Genomic DNA, 16,792 nt, shown 5'->3' on the forward strand with positions numbered 1-16,792 from the left:
AGATAAAAATAAAATGTACTTACCGTATAATCTGAACAGCCGATTCCTTAGAGTGTCTTTTGGTTCAAGCAGACGCTGAACAACGCTGACATTTTAGGTGAACAAAAAGTTAGTTTGTTTTAGTTATAGTTGAATTATAATCGGTTTAATATTAAGTAATGTTGTTTTGAATAATTATTATTCTTATTAATAAATCCTGTTATAATTTAACTCGTCGTTGTCTGTGATTATTGTGATTATATTTGTGATAACAGCTGGATTCAGGACAGTCAGTGCTCGAATTTACCCTTCAACCAACCTTCTGAGACTGTATTCTGAGCCATCAATTTGGTCATTGGTCCCTGGTGACAGGGTGGTGCCCTGAGGTTACTACTTGTAGTAAACATCTATATATATATTGGTGATTATCACTGATAATTATTAATATTATACACCAATAACCAAATTGCCCCTACCTGTGCCCCAACATCATCATGGGTAAAGAAAAGCTAATTCTCTTCAAATGAAAGTGATTTATTGTTTTAAAACAGGAAGAATCAAACACAAACTGAACACTGCAGAAACAGAACTGTGTTTAAGCTTAAAGTGGACAGTCAGAAGAGCATCTCTGTTCTGTTTACAGTGGACACACCTTTAAATAACTATTATTAACTACTATTATTAACTATTATTATTATAATAATAATAATATTATTATTATCAAAGAGTATTAAAATATTATAAATCAAAGAGTGTGTGTGTGTGTGTGTGTGTGGTGTGTGTGTGTTGCTGACAGGTGACTGCTCCTTCTTCCTCAGTGTTAATGACAACATTAACCTGAGCTATATGTAACAGCATTAATTAGCTTGCATGCACATGCACGCACTCACACAAACACACACACACACACACACACACACACCACTAACACTTCACTGTAAGAATATACTTAGATGTACACCATCTTGTGTATGAGTGAATTATCTTATGTGTGTGTTTATGTAAATGAACTGCACTTATACGGAGCTTTTCTCCACACACACAAATTCACACACCAGTGATACATCAGGGGTGATTTGGGCTTCAGTATTTTGCCTAAGGACAGAACGGAGGAGCCTGGAATCAAACCTATAACCTTCCAATTAGCGGATGACCCACTACTGAGCCACATCCCTTAAAACGATCATAAGACTTTGATCTGTTGGATAGTAAAACTCCTTCATATCTCCTGTCAGGTCACACAGAAACACAGAGGTTTGTGTTGGTGTTTCTTCTTTCATGAGAAACTAAACTGAAGGAAAGTCTCCAGCTGATGTACAGGTCTAAAGGTCTACAGGTCTAATGGTCTACAGGTCTACAGGTCTGAAGGTCTAGCTTGAAAATAAAGTAAAGGAGAATCACTGTTTTTTTCAGTTCTGTTCACAAATGTCCAACTCAATTTAAGTTCACCTCGGGTTTTCCCAGTATCAGTTCAGTTCAGTCCAGTAAAATAAAAACCTCCTCAGTGGGTTTTGATGGCATCCAATAACAAAAACAAATCAGGAAGTCCGGTCAATTGAGGGCTCCAATGAAAAGTAACAAATCACAGTCATAATAAAAAAATTAAGGAAAATAATCCTCTCGGCTGGAGAGTGACTCCAACCTTGGATTTCCGCCGGCGTCTTTTAATTGATGAATCATGATCTCCTCCAGCAGGAAGAGGATCATCTCCACTTTATTGGGAACAGCACAATTTATCGGGGTTGGACACAGACTGAAACGGCAAATTTAACTTCTCTCTGCTCCCCCTGGTTGACATCAGACGCCATACTGGTTTTGAGTCAGGTATATAAAAAGAAGTCACATGGTTGGACTGGCAAAACGTGCTATTTAACTGGCTGACTGCACTGGTGGGTGTTGAGGTGAGTAAAAAAAAACACAACATGATACATGAACGACCACAATATAAAAAGCTAATGCAATGTGTTTATTAGATTATTAAACAAATGAATAGCTTTATTTATAGGTACAGTGAGAAAGAGACAGGAAAGTTGGGGGGAGAGAGAGAGGGGATGATATGCAGCAAAGGATTCGAACCCCAGTCCGCTACAGTTAGGACTAAACCTTAATGGTATGCACTCTACCAGGTGAGCCACGGAGGCGAATATATTATATATATTTGAGTAAAGCTTGCATAGCTGAGCAGGAAACTTCCACCTTGAACTGCAGTGAACCAATGACACTCTCATAAAAAGAGATTCAGACAGCCAGGGATTCATACCTCATAGAACCTCAGGAACCAATCCTGTCAACTTGTGGGGGTGGGGGTAAATACACCTGAAACCTTGTCAGTACAGAGAGCCAGAGTTAGCATTAGCACAACCACTAACGCTGTGTCAGCCACTGCCAGTTACAAGCTAACAAACAACATAAATAAATAAAAGATACTAACTACACTAACGGTTCTGATCCGTCTGCTAGTCTCTGATTCTGGTCTCAACAGACTCTTCATCTGAGTCTGGGTCTGACTGAGGCTCCAACATGAGGCTGAGTCTCTCTGATGTTTCCTCCTCTAACATCTTCATCCTCTCTGCTCTTTCACCTGGACACCTGGAGCCAGCAGGTGGTGGGCGGGGCCAAGGCCTGATCCAGGTTTCTCAATCAGGAAGTCAGAGTAGATGAGCTTCAGACCAGTTTTCTCTTTTTTCCACTTTTTCCAGAGTTTAAAACACATCTGGAGATGAACTTTTGGTGAAGTTTGGTGGATTCATCTTGAAACACTCATGTGAACAAACCCAACAGAGCAAATATCAGAGGTTTGGGATGAGAACACAGAGGGATGAGGTACAGTGTCAGAGGACAGTCTGTGAGTGAGTGCTCAGGTTCAGGGGAAGGTTAACTCTCTGACTGTCTCATCAACAGCCTGCAGTAACTCAGGCTGCACAGCCACCAGCATATCATCACTGCATTAGTTCAGCAGACTGGGTTTCCGGTCATAAACTTCCATGCTGTCACCTCTGGTCCTCCTCATGATGACTAGTCCATCTACTGCCCACAGACACCTCCTGCCCAAACACGCTGACAGTTTTATGAAGACAGGAACACGTCAGCAGCACTGATGGAGGCTCTCTGGATCTTTGGGTCCTGCTTGTATTTCAGTCTGTGGTTGACTGCCTCTGTCATCTGGAGCGTTTCATTATGACGGCGTCAGGACTGAACGTGTTGGAGGACAGCTTACTGACCTTCCTTCAGCTGCTGCAGTGAACACGGAGGACAGATCAGACTGGAGCGAGAACTCCACCATCATCATCACTGAGAACTCCACCATCATCATCACTGAGAACTCCACCATCATCATCATCACTAAGAACGCCACCATCATCATCACTGAGAACTCCACCATCATCATCACTGAGAACTCCACCATCATCATCATCACTAAGAACGCCACCATCATCATCACTGAGAACTCCACCATCATCATCATCACTAAGAACTCCACCATCATCATCATCACTGACAACTCCGTCATCACTGAGAACTCCACCATCATCATCATCACTAAGAACTCCACCATCATCATCATCACTGAGAACTCCACCATCATCATCATCACTAAGAACTCCACCATCATCATCACTGAGAACTCCACCATCATCATCACTGAGAACTCCACCATCATCATAACTGAGAACTCCACCATCATCATCACTGAGAACTCCACCATCATCATCATCACTAAGAACTCCACCATCATCATCATCACTGAGAACTCCACCATCATCATCATCACTAAGAACTCCACCATCATCATCATCACTGACAATTCCGTCATCACTGAGAACTCCACCACCATCATCATCATCACTGAGAACTCCACCATCATCATAACTGAGGACTCCACCATCATCACTGAGAACTCCTCCATCATTGAGTCCATCCTCACCTCCTCCATCACCATCTGGTACGCTGCTGCCACGGAGAGGGACAATAACAGACTGCAGCGTATCATCCACTCTGCTGAGAAGGTGATTGGCTGCAATCTTCCATCCCTCCAGGACCTGTACACCTCAAGGACTCTGAGGCGTGCAGGGAAGATTGTAGCTGACTCCTCCCACCCTGGACACAAACTCTTTGTGACACTCCCCTCTGGCAGGAGGCTGCGGTCCTTCAGGACCAAAACCTCTCGCCACAAAAATAGCTTCTTCCCATCTGCTATTAGCCTCATCAACAAGGCTAGAGAGCCCCACTGTTGCTGATCAATTGCACCAATCACCAGATAAAATTCCTTGTATGTGAAAACATACTTGGCAATAAAACTGATTCTGATTCTGATTCATCATCATCATCGCTGACAACTCCGTAATCACTGAGAACTCCACCATCATCATCATCACTAAGAACTCCACCACCATCATCATCACTGACAACTGCATCATCATCACTGAGAACTCCATCATCATCATCATCACTGAGAATTCAATCGTCATCATCAGTCAGCAGCCACTACAGGGTGTCAGCTGCAGCTGAGGAGGAGAAGGGCTGCACAGCAGGAGAGTGGAGAAGCAGCTCAGTCTGGCCAGCTCCACCCTGTCGGCTCCACCCTGTCGGCTCCTCCTGTGCTCAGTGGCCTGTGGGACAGTCCACTCTGTCTCTCTCCAGCAGCCCTCTGTAGCCAGGCATTTCTTCATATCAGTCACATGTTCACATGAAGACATGTTTTAACTTTACATGTGACATTTTTTAAAGAGGCTCTGCCGACAGCCGCTTGTCACTCTGCTCCTGCTGCTTCTCTACACTTAATCTACTGCAGGTGACACACTGAGTATGGATACGTACCTCACACAACCCCATGTCACATGACCACACCTATCACTTTAAGAGAACATGTGAAACAACATTTTTAGCTGTATATGTGACTGCAAACTTTTAAATCTGAAAATCAACATTTTCTTTGTGTAGTAACATCAAATATGGACAGAAAATGTGTCCACTCCAACTGTGTGTCTAATCAAATATATGTGTGTGTGTGTGTGTACACCTCACAGCCCTCGTCTGTGTTACAGGAGGACACATATTCACCCTGTGATACTGTTTCATTGTTTTATTCAGGACATATAAGCTGAGAAGCTAGATGTCAAAAGTCCAGTCAAATTTTATTATAATCTGATATTGGTCTCAAAGTGCTGCACATAAAATAAAACACTAACGTACAACAATAGCTAAAAAAAATGGTGTAAAAAAAAAAAAAGATAAATTACACATAAAACATTTCTGGAGAGATTCAGAGTGTGTCTGCAGCTCGGTGCAGATCAATCAGCTGTTAGGGGAGCTGCATGGTGGCCAGACCCAGCATCGATCCAGGAGGAGTCCCACCTCCACCTCAGGCAGCGGACTGGCTCATAATATGACCAGTGCAAGTATTGATGGTAGTAGAACATACACACACACAAACAAAACACACACACACACACACACACACGGAGTACTTTCAGGGTGTTTATAATGGTTGTGGTTCAAACCCAGAAACCGCTGAGTCACTGGTTGCCATGGTGACTAAGGCCCCGGGAGAGGAGAGAAACACAGACAAACCAGGCTGACAACAGCTTATCAGACAAAACCTCTGAACAGAAATGGTGTCACAGCTTGAGATGACACAGTGTCCCGTGACTTCACAGAGACACTGTGTTATAAGTGGAGTGATGTTCACAGGTCACAGGGTGGTAGTGTTAAAACTCCCATCATCCTCTGTTAATGACGGGAACATCAAAGCTGTTCATCACAGCCTCAGCAGAATCACTGGGTGAGAGAGGACACCGTTCTCTACCTGAAGGCAGGTAGAGTGTGTATGTGATGTCACATGACACATGTGAACAGTAACAAAGTAAATCCAGTTTTAATTTAATCAACCAGTTTAAATCAACCTTAGGGGCCACACTTGCTTGCCGGCCCCTGATGTAAGGTCTCCACCCCCTTGTCCCCCCCATGAATATCTCTGTAGGTCCGCCCCTGAGCCTCCTGTCGTCCACAGAGACACAACATATGTTAATATTTCATAATGAGGTTAGGGCTGTGCCTTAGAGTGACATATTTCTGCCACATGAATACGATAATGTCAATAAAATGTATTAATTAGTCTAAAGGTGAACAACAGACTGTATTCAGGTCAGGACAGCTGCATGTCTGATGATTCTGGGCCCACATATGAACCAGTGTAAACATTTGAACTGATCCTGCAGGATGATGGAGGACAGGAAACAGGGTTAATTACTGTGCTTACCAACACGGCTTAAAGTATCACTGTCCTGATGTCACCTCTGGCCCAGAATGCATCATGTTTGAATATTTATCCTCAGTATGTCGTAATTCTCTGTTTTCTAATACAATCACTTGTAGCTACTAGCCTTTAGAGTCTGTTTGTAGTTCCCTGGGACCAGCTGCACAAAACACCTTAAGTCTCATACTTAAGTGAACATTTTAAAGAAACCTTAAGTGTTTAAGGTTGTGAACTCTGGGACTCAGATCATCCAGCAGCAAACAAACAGCTGCTTCAGGAGAAAGAGAGACAGACCTTTCAAATACGTCTATAACACTTTCATTAAAGTGGTGATTTTAATGCATTATATTGTTATATCATTATTTCAATCACATGGTAATAAAAAAAACATTGTGTAATCGCACAGCTGTGGAGTTAATGGTTTGATATTATTGTAATGTGAATGTACAGTAATGCTTTTTCCTCTAATGTGCTGATTAAAGGTTGATTTGTGAGGCTTTGTTCTGAGGCTGGAGGATCTATGAAGGATAGCTGGTCATCAAACATGACACCCAGGTTTCTCATGACCCTGGTTGTGGTAAGAGATGATGGAGACTATTAAACTGTTAAACTGCTCCCTAATTTCTTTGTGACTCATTACCAGGATCATGTCAAAATGTGAAGATTAAAGAGGTAACTAATAAATTCCCAGATGGTCACTTTTGCAATTAAAACAGTCCAATGTAGGGTGAATAATTCATTACAAATTATTTCAAAAAATTAAAATACAGCATGAAAAAATAAGGCTGCATTTAAAATTGTTATTTTATTTTATTACAACATGGTGGTGTTTGACTACAGGATCATTGTGGCTAATAAAAATTTTGCACTATTGTATTGATTGTAGGATCTCCACCATGTCCAACAACCAGTTTCCCCTGAGGAAACTCCACCATTCTCAGTGCACACAGTACTGTGTTAAACCTGATGAAAGCAGTGAATGTGATGGGCCATGACTGTCACAGACTCTAATATGCCCATCTATGAGGTATAACCATGTGTTCTTTCTGATTCCTGGGGGCCACAGGCGCCTCTGACGAGCCTTAAAGTTACCAAAGGTTTGCACTATGTGAACAACCTGCACCAAGTTCATGAACATAGCCCAACATGCTAAAGCTGAGCTATGACTTACTGACCAGCAGGAGCTAATATTTGTATATGTATATGTATATCTACACACTCTCTTAGTGACCAACACTCATGACCTTTTGACCTCCACCTGTATTTAAAGCTGAACAGATCTGACTTGGAGATTGAATTATAAAAAAAATATTTAAACTACAATATACAATGATAAAATAATAATAATAGTAGTAGTTGTAATAGCATAAAAGATGATTGTCTCAACGTGTGAGCTCAAGTAAGAAATATGAAACTAACAGAGACAGAAGGAAGTGGTGAATTCTGTTCTTTGTGTGTGTGTTTGTGTGTGTGAGTGCATTTACTGGTGAATAGTGCATGAGCTGACCTGATGAAGATGATGATTGGTTTATGATGACAGACAAGAGAGGAAGAAATATTTGAGACAAACACACACACACACACACACACACACACACACACACACACACACACACACACACGCACTGCACCAGTGGAAATATATTGTTGGTAATAATCACACAAGGTGACTCTTGTGATAGATCAGCATCGCCACTGGCAACGGCATCAGTAGTGTGTGTGTTTGTGTGTTTGCAGTGAGGAGGGGGAGTCAGTCAGTGTGTGTGTATGCACGTGTGTGTGTGTGTGTGTGTGTGTGTGTGTGTGTGTGTGTGTGTGTGTGTGTGTGTGTGTGTGTGTGTGTGTGTGTGTGTGTGTATTGTCTCCCGGGGGGATTTGCCAAGATTTATGTGGCTGTAAAGGCGAGAAGCGATTTGCTCCACTGCCGTGGCAGAACACTGTCTGTGTTCAATAGAGACACAGCGAGGGTGGAGAAACTACAGGATTAACAGAGAGAGAGAGAGAGAAGGAAGCACAGAAGAATATTATATATATATATATATATATATATATATATATATATATACATACAGGGAACAGAAAGAAAAACAGCAGGAACAGAGAGATGTAGATGTGGACTAGCTAACCTAATCTGCTACAGCTGAGGCAGAGCTGTTGCAGTGTGACTCATAGGAAATGACGTAGTGGAATATTAATGAAATAATAGTTTTATCTTTGATAAAATGCCAAGGTGCTCATATTTTAATGTAGATGCCCGAGTAGCAGATGTGTGCCTTCACTATTAGTTTTATTGTGAAAGTCCTGAATGGAAGTTGTGATTCATATCTTTGCACCACTTTGACGCTTCGTTCGAATGTTAGTTCTCTCACTGCTGTTTCATCTGCAATGCTGTATACAAATTGTGATGGCTGCAGTTAGCAGTCTAGCTGTTTAACAGTTGACAATGGTTAGCTGGTTAGCAGCAGTTTAACTTAATAAATATCTAAATATAGCACAGTTTAATGATATCATCCCTACGATTAACCTGAAAAGTAGATCATATGTCAAATAATGTTCATTCATGATATAAGATCATCAGATCGCCCACCCGTACCTTCACTCACTGTCCTATGACTAAAGCTTTTGGCCAGGCCATGTTGACAGGTGGTGTCCAAATTTCTTCTGACTTTTCTAACCCTGAACCACATCATTGTCCAGGTGGTGGGTCAGCAGTGATGGCCAGTCACTGCCCATCTTCTCCAACTCAACTCCTCCCACCTGTTTCAGAGCAATCAAGAGGGTCTTTGAGCTGTCTCCCACAACCTGTGAGCAGCTGTCTTTCTCTCCCTTATCCCTATTCCCACAGAGCATCTTCCACACAGACCCCTCAACTGGAATTAGCCTGGCCTACCACTATTTGTCCCTGCATTGTTGGACCTGGTCCTGGTACTTGGTGGCCTTCCTCTCTGAAACCCCTTCACATCCGTCCTCTCATGGGACCATCAGGTCAGTCAGGATGATCCTCTTTGCCTCCTCAGACCATGTGACAATGTCAGACTTCAGGGATGTTTGGACAACCCGGGGAAAGTGTAGTTTTCATCCAAGGTCCACCCTTATCTCCCACAGTTGTGACAGCTGCAGGAGACTCTTAGTGGTCTTTTTGGAGGAGGGTGGCTTCTCCCCCTCCCTGATGAACTATATGGATGGGGCTGTTTCATGAGGGTCTGAGGCTTTTTTTAATCTCTCCTGCTCCGAGATGGCAGATAGTACTCTCAGGACCTTATCGTTCTGCCATCTGTATCACCTATAGCTAAGAACAGTCTTGCACCCCTCCAGTATGTGTACCCACATGCCTCTAACTTGCACAGTGGTTCCTCTCTCATTCCCTACCTGTGCAGGTTTCTTGGTGTGCTGTGTGTACACTGATTGAAACAGGAAAAAGATCTGGAAGAGCTCAAGTCTCCGCAATTCAGGCCATGTGATCTTTCTGCTTGAACAAGCTCCTTTTGATCCAAGTTCCATGGACCTTAACCTCTGCCCTTCCTCTTCCAGGTATCAGGCCTCGGCTTGGACCATGTCTCTCCTCTCCGTTGGTTGTGCTTCCCCCATTGCCAGAAGTGGGGGTTCTGAGATCTGTGAAGAAAACTAAATTTTCCCCATGCATAGGATTCTGATGATGCCCTTGAACTTCAACTTCATGTTTCAGCTGCCCATCTGTGTCCTCATCTTGTGCTGACCTGGTGCTGCCCACTTGTGTGTTTTCATCTCTGCAGTCACTGTACATCATGTCAACCCTGCACTTTGCCACCTTCAAGTCTTCGACCAATGTCGATTATCATAGCTATAACTGTCCAGACCTGATGTAAATGACATGAAGCTTAGCTGAATCCTGAGCCACCTGCAAAGGTTCACTCGCCTCCCGACTTCTTCCACTGATGTCAGAGACACTTCATACATTGTCAGCAGTCACATGCGTCTTGGTAGCAGACCATGCTAAAAGAGTCCGACCACAAGTATACAGACCGTGGATATGCAGAAATCCATATTGATTTCTAGCAAAGCCATTCTCCAGCCAGTCTCAGTCTGACACACCAGAAAAATGAGCAGATGAGTTTGTCCAGATTATTCATTCATCATCTATTTTCTGCCACTTATCTGGAGCCTGAGCGCAGTTAAGCAAAGTACTCCAGACACCTGTCTCCAAAAAAACGTCTTCCAGCTCCTTCTGGGGGGATCCCAATGTGTCCCCAGGTTGGATGAGATATACTGTAGTCTCTCCAGTGTATATAGGCCCCCTTCTTCCGCTTGATGGTCTCTCTCACCACTGGTGAGCAAGTTCTCAGATTGCCATGACAAGAGTCACCTACAACCTTTTGACTACAACTCCTAGCAAATGTCTCCACAATGGAATCCATGTTCCCAACCTCTCCAGGATGCATAAGAAGTTCTCCTGAGGTGGGAGTTTAAGACCTTGCTGACAGGGGCCTCAGTTAGAGGTTCCCAGCTCACCCTCACAACATGTTTGGGTTTAGCAGGTTTGTCCTGCAGCCTCCCCATGATCTGATCCAGTTCACCACCAGGTGGTGATCAGACGACAGCTCTGCTTCTCTCTTCACTGAAGTGTCCAAGACACCATTTCAGATCTGGTGATATGACCTCAGTCGATCATCGATCTTAGGTCAAGGGTGGTCTAGTGCCAAGATCCACATTATCCATACCAAACTGAATGTGAGCACACCTAAAATGTTATTAATGATCCATCATTGCGGTGGATAGTTTGGGTAATAATTTATTTTTCAAATTAGTTTGGCTAACCTGTTTGTTGATGTCTCAGCAATTAACTTGGTGTGATCAATGTTATCATCCCAGACAAGTTGCAATAAACCACCACCAATATGTTTTCTCTTAACAACAGACTCGGGGAACCTTTCCTCCTTCCTGCAAGCTTCATAGAGAGGATTCAGATAATCATTAAAACACTAGTTGCTATTGTCTCCTTTTGAAAATACTGGACCTTTTTTTTTTTTTTTAGAAAAAAATTTATGAAAATTGAAAATGATGTATAAATACACTACATATCACATCACATGCACAGTGTGAGGGTCCATCTAGACATGTTTACTTACAGGTGGTGGGTTTGTTGCAGTTGTGTCCATGTCTGAAGTACTGTGGGTTCTCGATGACAGGGATCCTGGTCATTCCAATCACCACAGCATCTGGTCCTGCTTCCAGGGTGCAGGGGCTGATAATACCATGGTTCACATGATGAAGGGGGCTGGCAGAGTCTTCCTCACCACTTATCACTGCCACTGGTCCTGACACACAGGAGAGAGGCAGGAGATGAATATCTCTTTACTGTCTGACTGATCATCTGCAGCTAAATATTCAGAATGAAGGACGAGATTTTGATATTAGTTTAGGACAACACAGAATATAGACCGAATCCAACACGTCCTCAGCCGCACTGGCCAAAGTCCAAACTCCCAGAGAAGATGTGGGAATGTGAATAAAAACAGAGTTTACATAACCTTACAACCACCTTTGGTTTATTTTGTAAAAGTGATGCTTTAAAATGTGATTGTTTCAAGAAATGACTGATAATAAAAAAAGACTTAAAATCCTCAAATCCTTTGAGAGTAGAAGTGTAACTGGCCTTATTGAAAGTCACTATAATAAACAAAATAATACCAAAGCATTCAGATAAATCTGTAAACAACAGCGGTTTAATTTGTGACATTTCTTCACATTTCTACACTTCTTGTCTCACTGTTTTTACTTTTGTTTTTCACCAAATTAAAATGATCCTTGGTTTCCTGTTGTATAATGTCTCATATCAAGAGGAAGTAGACAGTTTGGTTCATTTATGACATAAAGACCAGAGGTTTATGTCAATATAATTGGATCTGAACTGAATATGATCCAACTGGCTGACTGGAAACATGACCAACTGCCCTTTGGGGACAAATAAAACTTTATTTAATTGACTGATTGACTGGTCACAAGTGAATTGTTTTATCACCATCGTCCATCCTATTTTACAGGTTGAAGCATCTAGTGGGCTTTCTGGAACTGCACTGGAGTGGTTCTCTTTCTTTCTCAGTCTCTGTAGGAGAATTTTCATCAGGTCCTGCTCCCCTGACCTCAGTCATTATAGTTTCTACATACATGTAGCCACGAGGACAAATCATCAGAGCTTTTAGCAGCATCTCCAATCATCTGTATGCTGACGATATTCTGTTTTATTTTTCATTTAAACTTACGAGCTCCATAAATTTTCCACACTGACCAACTGTTTAAATTAAGAACTGGATGTCAAACAACTTCCTACAGTTAATGTAGATAAAACTGAAGTTCTCATTATTGCCCCTAACATCCAATCAGAAATCAAGCAGAACCTCAGTGACCTGTCCTCCTCTCAACCCAGTCTGTGAAATCTTGGCATTATCTTTGACCACTCCATGAGTTTTAATGCACACATTATAACACTGAGTAAGTTGTGTTTCTATCACCTCAGAAATATAACCAAAGTTAAGATCTGTGTTGTCACAAAATGAACATTTTTATCTCATCACCACTGGATTATTGTAACTCTCTTCTTACCTGTCTGAACTAATCTTGTCTACAAACTGTCCAAAATGATGCTGCCAGGCAATCAAACAGATGGTCACATATAACACCTGTTTTGACATCCATCCACCCTGGGTCTTCTAAATGTACCACAAACACACTTTAAGACCCGGGGTGATCAGACCTTCCAGTCAATAGCTCCACTAAGTTTGAGATCCCTGGACTCTGTGGACTCTTGTGGACTCTTGTTTCAGTCGCTTCAAAAAGCGACTGAAACAATCTGTTCAGACATGTGGTATTTTATACTCTTAACTGATGTCTTATATTTGTTTTTCCTCCTACTTATGCTTTTATTTGAGGTATTCTGAGGCACTTTGTGACTCGTGCCTGTGAAAAGTGCTGTATAAATAAACTTTGCTTGTATTTCTCACAGATTTCTTATAAGTGGAGAAAAAACAAAACAGAAAAGTAACATTTAAGATTTTTAGTTTTGATCTCAGTGTGTTTAAAAGAAGAAGCTGTATCAGTGTTTTTATATTACTACCAATCAGTACATGTTTGACATCAGATCTGCAGACTGATATATTCTTGTCATGTGTGTCTGAGTTCATGGTTTCCAGCTCAGGTTTGCAGCAGCGCTGGCATAGCTGCTGGTTGTGAGTGTTGACAGACACATTGGCTGCTGCAGGGATCATCCCTGTGACCTTTGTCAGTTACCCGACAACCTATGCTAATATTGAAGCCATGTGTCAGACAAGCTGACATGAAGGCTGAGCAGTCAGCTGGTTATGGATGAGCGAGGACACAGAGACAAAGAGTGACTGCCGCAGAGACATGAGGGAATAACAGAGGGAGGGTGGAAAGATAAATGGTGTCAGAAAGTGTGAGCTGGACAGTTTTCATGGAGCTCAAAGGTCAGAGGTTGAATGATGAGAGTGGACCAATGGGAATAAAGCATCCTGGTCTCTGACAGCCACCACACTGTCACTGCTGTCATCCCACCACCTCCTCAAACAGGGTGACCCCTGAGGTTTTGTTGCATCCTATCACCAGTGTAATGAACAGCTGACATGACACTGACATGTAAACACAATGTGGTGACCAGGAGCAAATATCTGTTGGTTAGTCGTGATTTGTGGCCTCAGGTCCAGTCCAACTTCTTGCACTTTCAGCTCTTCAGGTGTAAAATCACTAAAGGACAGCTGAGGACATTTCTCCTGCAGTTCCATTCATCGAACATTTCCTGATCCACACTGCAGCTAGTGCCAGTAATTCACCACAACAGAGCAGCTCTGTCACTGAGTGCAGGTAACACACACACACACACACACACACATCTCCCTTCTACTCTGGTTAAGCAGTTGGCACAACCTGCTATTATTCCTCTTCCCTTCACTTTTTCAGTAGCTCAACCGAGGTGTACACTTAGTAGTTTTATTATTATTCACGCATGTTGCCTCGACCTCGCTGTCTCCCATCAGTGAGTTTGGTTTGCAAAACAGGGGCGAACATTTTCTTTTGTTAAATAGATTGTCCTTATGGCTTCATGGTCATAATTATGTTTCCTGTTTGTAATATTGATTCTTGCTGAAAGGAAAATGTTTATGAAAATATCTGGTTCAGTCTTGATTTGGTTATAGATGAGGTAACATATTAAAAATCCAGGCAGCACATGGGAATTTCTGAGTTATTTCTAATATTTGTCAACTTGCATATAAAGTACTTTATTTTTGTTAGTGTGTAGTTTTATGCCTCTGTGCCAGAGACAGTCAGAGCTGGAGCCATATTGTTTTTGGGTTGTCCGTCCGTCCGGACGTAAATAATTTTCATTGATTGCACCTTGGGCGGTCGGCAAGTAAGACCAACATACAATCTTTGACTATGCCTGTGTTTTCCCATTGGTGAGGAGTTTGGGACAGAACCCTCTGACACCAACTGTTATAAAAATCCAGAAGTAGAAGAAGAGAACAAGAGGAAGGCAACAAAGAAAAAATGATGTTTGACCACTTCATGAGAAGAGGAAAACACACATTGCTCTTTGTATTGTCTCAGAGAAGAATCAACCGGACCTCCTCACACAACCTCCCTTCAAAATAAGACTCCATGTTGTTGTGCAGTCAGCTCACTTGCTACTGTCTGCGCAGTCACAACTTTTGGGCTGCACACACATGTCTGCACATGGGTCCACACAGACCCTAATGGACGTGGGCAGATGGCGACACATGGACCAAAGTGGACCCTCACGGACACGGACTGTATGAACAGGTCTGAAGTGACCCCTGTTGTCATCTGTCACCTCAGATCCAACAGGTCTTACTTCCTCTCCTCTATAAACTACGTCACCGCACTTTTCCCTTTGCTCCTGTCATCATTACTACAACCACTAGATGTTGCCTAGCAACAAAAACTAACTATGGGTCATAATAACCTGCTGCACAGACGACCTATGGGCTCGTTTTCTACAGGATGACAGTCTCGTATTGACTTAGGAGCTTTGACACCATACGACCACATTTTTAAACATTTTGACAATTTCATGAACAGCACTTTGATTCCTCAACAGTAGCTTTTATAAAAGCTGCTGAAACACAAAACACAAGCTTCTGAAATGATGCAAATGCTTCTGTGGTTGGATAAAAATCAGCATCTGTGCTGCAGAGATGCATTAAAAATGAAGCTCTTCAGGGGCATCTTACTGGAACAAGAGACCCTGAGCTGACTGGAGCTCCAGGGATCAAACCACTGGTAGAATAAAAAATGTTTTTCTTGGGTCGCAGTGATTTATGCTGCAATTTACCACACGGCCACCCGCTCCATCTTCCAGAGTGTCCGAATGGAGCCACAGTCTGTCAGTCACACTTTATTCCTCACTGTAATCTAATGAGCCTCCTCCTTCTGACTGGCTCACAAAGCAGTCAGTCAGACTTTATTACACACATGAATCACATGATCGGCTGTTCATCATTGTAAGTCTCCTCAAACTAAACTAAGGGTCCTCACATCAGAGCGCCTCACAGAGAGGGGACTGCAGTATCACTACTATAGAGATTACTTAGCTTGTGAACTAGCAAATTAGCCAGCAAATGAATTACTCCTGGGTTAGCCTTTAAGCAGCATACCCAGACGCTCAGCTGTGCTAACAACGCTAACAGGAGAGCATGCTTGCCACAGTTATTAAGTGTTTTCAAGGGAGATTGATTCAGATGCTGAAGTATCAATTAACATGCAACTTCTAAGTTTCTAGGTCTGTAGTTCATCTTCTTCTGATCTGTTGAAAGTGCTAAATGGTGAACTGAACTGGTCTTTTTCTTTATTATTAAAGAATAAGAAAGAGTAGTCTGATGTCTTATTTGAAATGGTTATTGTCTACTTATTATTTGCCCTCTCTGAACATATTAAACTTTTGTACAAAGTATCGGTATCATATCAGTGACACCAGCCTGGGTATCACTTGGTCTCTGATTCCAGAGAAAATCAGTGCTATCGCACATAAGTAGAAACTAGGTAGTAACTGTGTCACTGATGGTTTCAGACTGTTTCTCTAAATGACTTCCCTTCAACGGCCCGTTCAGTCAGTCACGACAGATCTTGGATTCAAACCTTTGATCACCACATCACAAAGGTTCCAGTCCTGCTTCCTCCAGATAAGACCCATCTCCAAAATCAAACCTCTCCCCTCACACCCTGATCTGGACAAAGTCATCCACACACTCATTTCCTCATCACTGGACGACTGTAATCTCTCTGGAATCAACCATACGTCACTCTCTAATACAGCAGCTCAGCTTCTTACTGGTCTTAACAGACGACATCACATCACCCCAGTCCTCGCTTCCCTTCACCCGCTCCCTGTCTGTGTCAGGATAGATTTTATGATTTTACTGATCAGCCTGGCCCCAAGCTACATGACAGAACTGTTGACCCCATACAAACTAGGATACAGCCTTGGATCCTCAGACGGGGCCCTTCTGGCTGTTCCAAAGTCGAGGCTTAAACCTAAGGTGACCGTGT

The 16,792-nt window shown here is 42.5% G+C and overlaps 1 protein-coding gene across 5 annotated transcripts in view; it reads right to left on the reverse strand.

Moving 5' to 3' along the window:
* Positions 1-16,792, reverse strand: part of LOC139627978 (NT-3 growth factor receptor-like) — a 130,578-nt gene that overhangs the window by 26,450 nt on the left and 87,336 nt on the right. For all 5 annotated transcript variants that reach the window (XM_071489219.1, XM_071489229.1, XM_071489239.1 and 2 more), the window contains one exon: positions 11,341-11,529. In XM_071489219.1, the coding sequence (XP_071345320.1) occupies positions 11,341-11,529 (189 nt within the window). The remainder of the gene's footprint in view (positions 1-11,340; positions 11,530-16,792) is intronic.

This window comes from Trachinotus anak, unplaced genomic scaffold, assembly GCF_046630095.1.
Source record: "Trachinotus anak isolate AG129_WGS33_773 ecotype Australia unplaced genomic scaffold, CSIRO_AGI_Tana_v1 ptg000002l, whole genome shotgun sequence".
In the NCBI taxonomy this organism is placed as follows: Eukaryota; Metazoa; Chordata; class Actinopteri; order Carangiformes; family Carangidae; genus Trachinotus; species Trachinotus anak.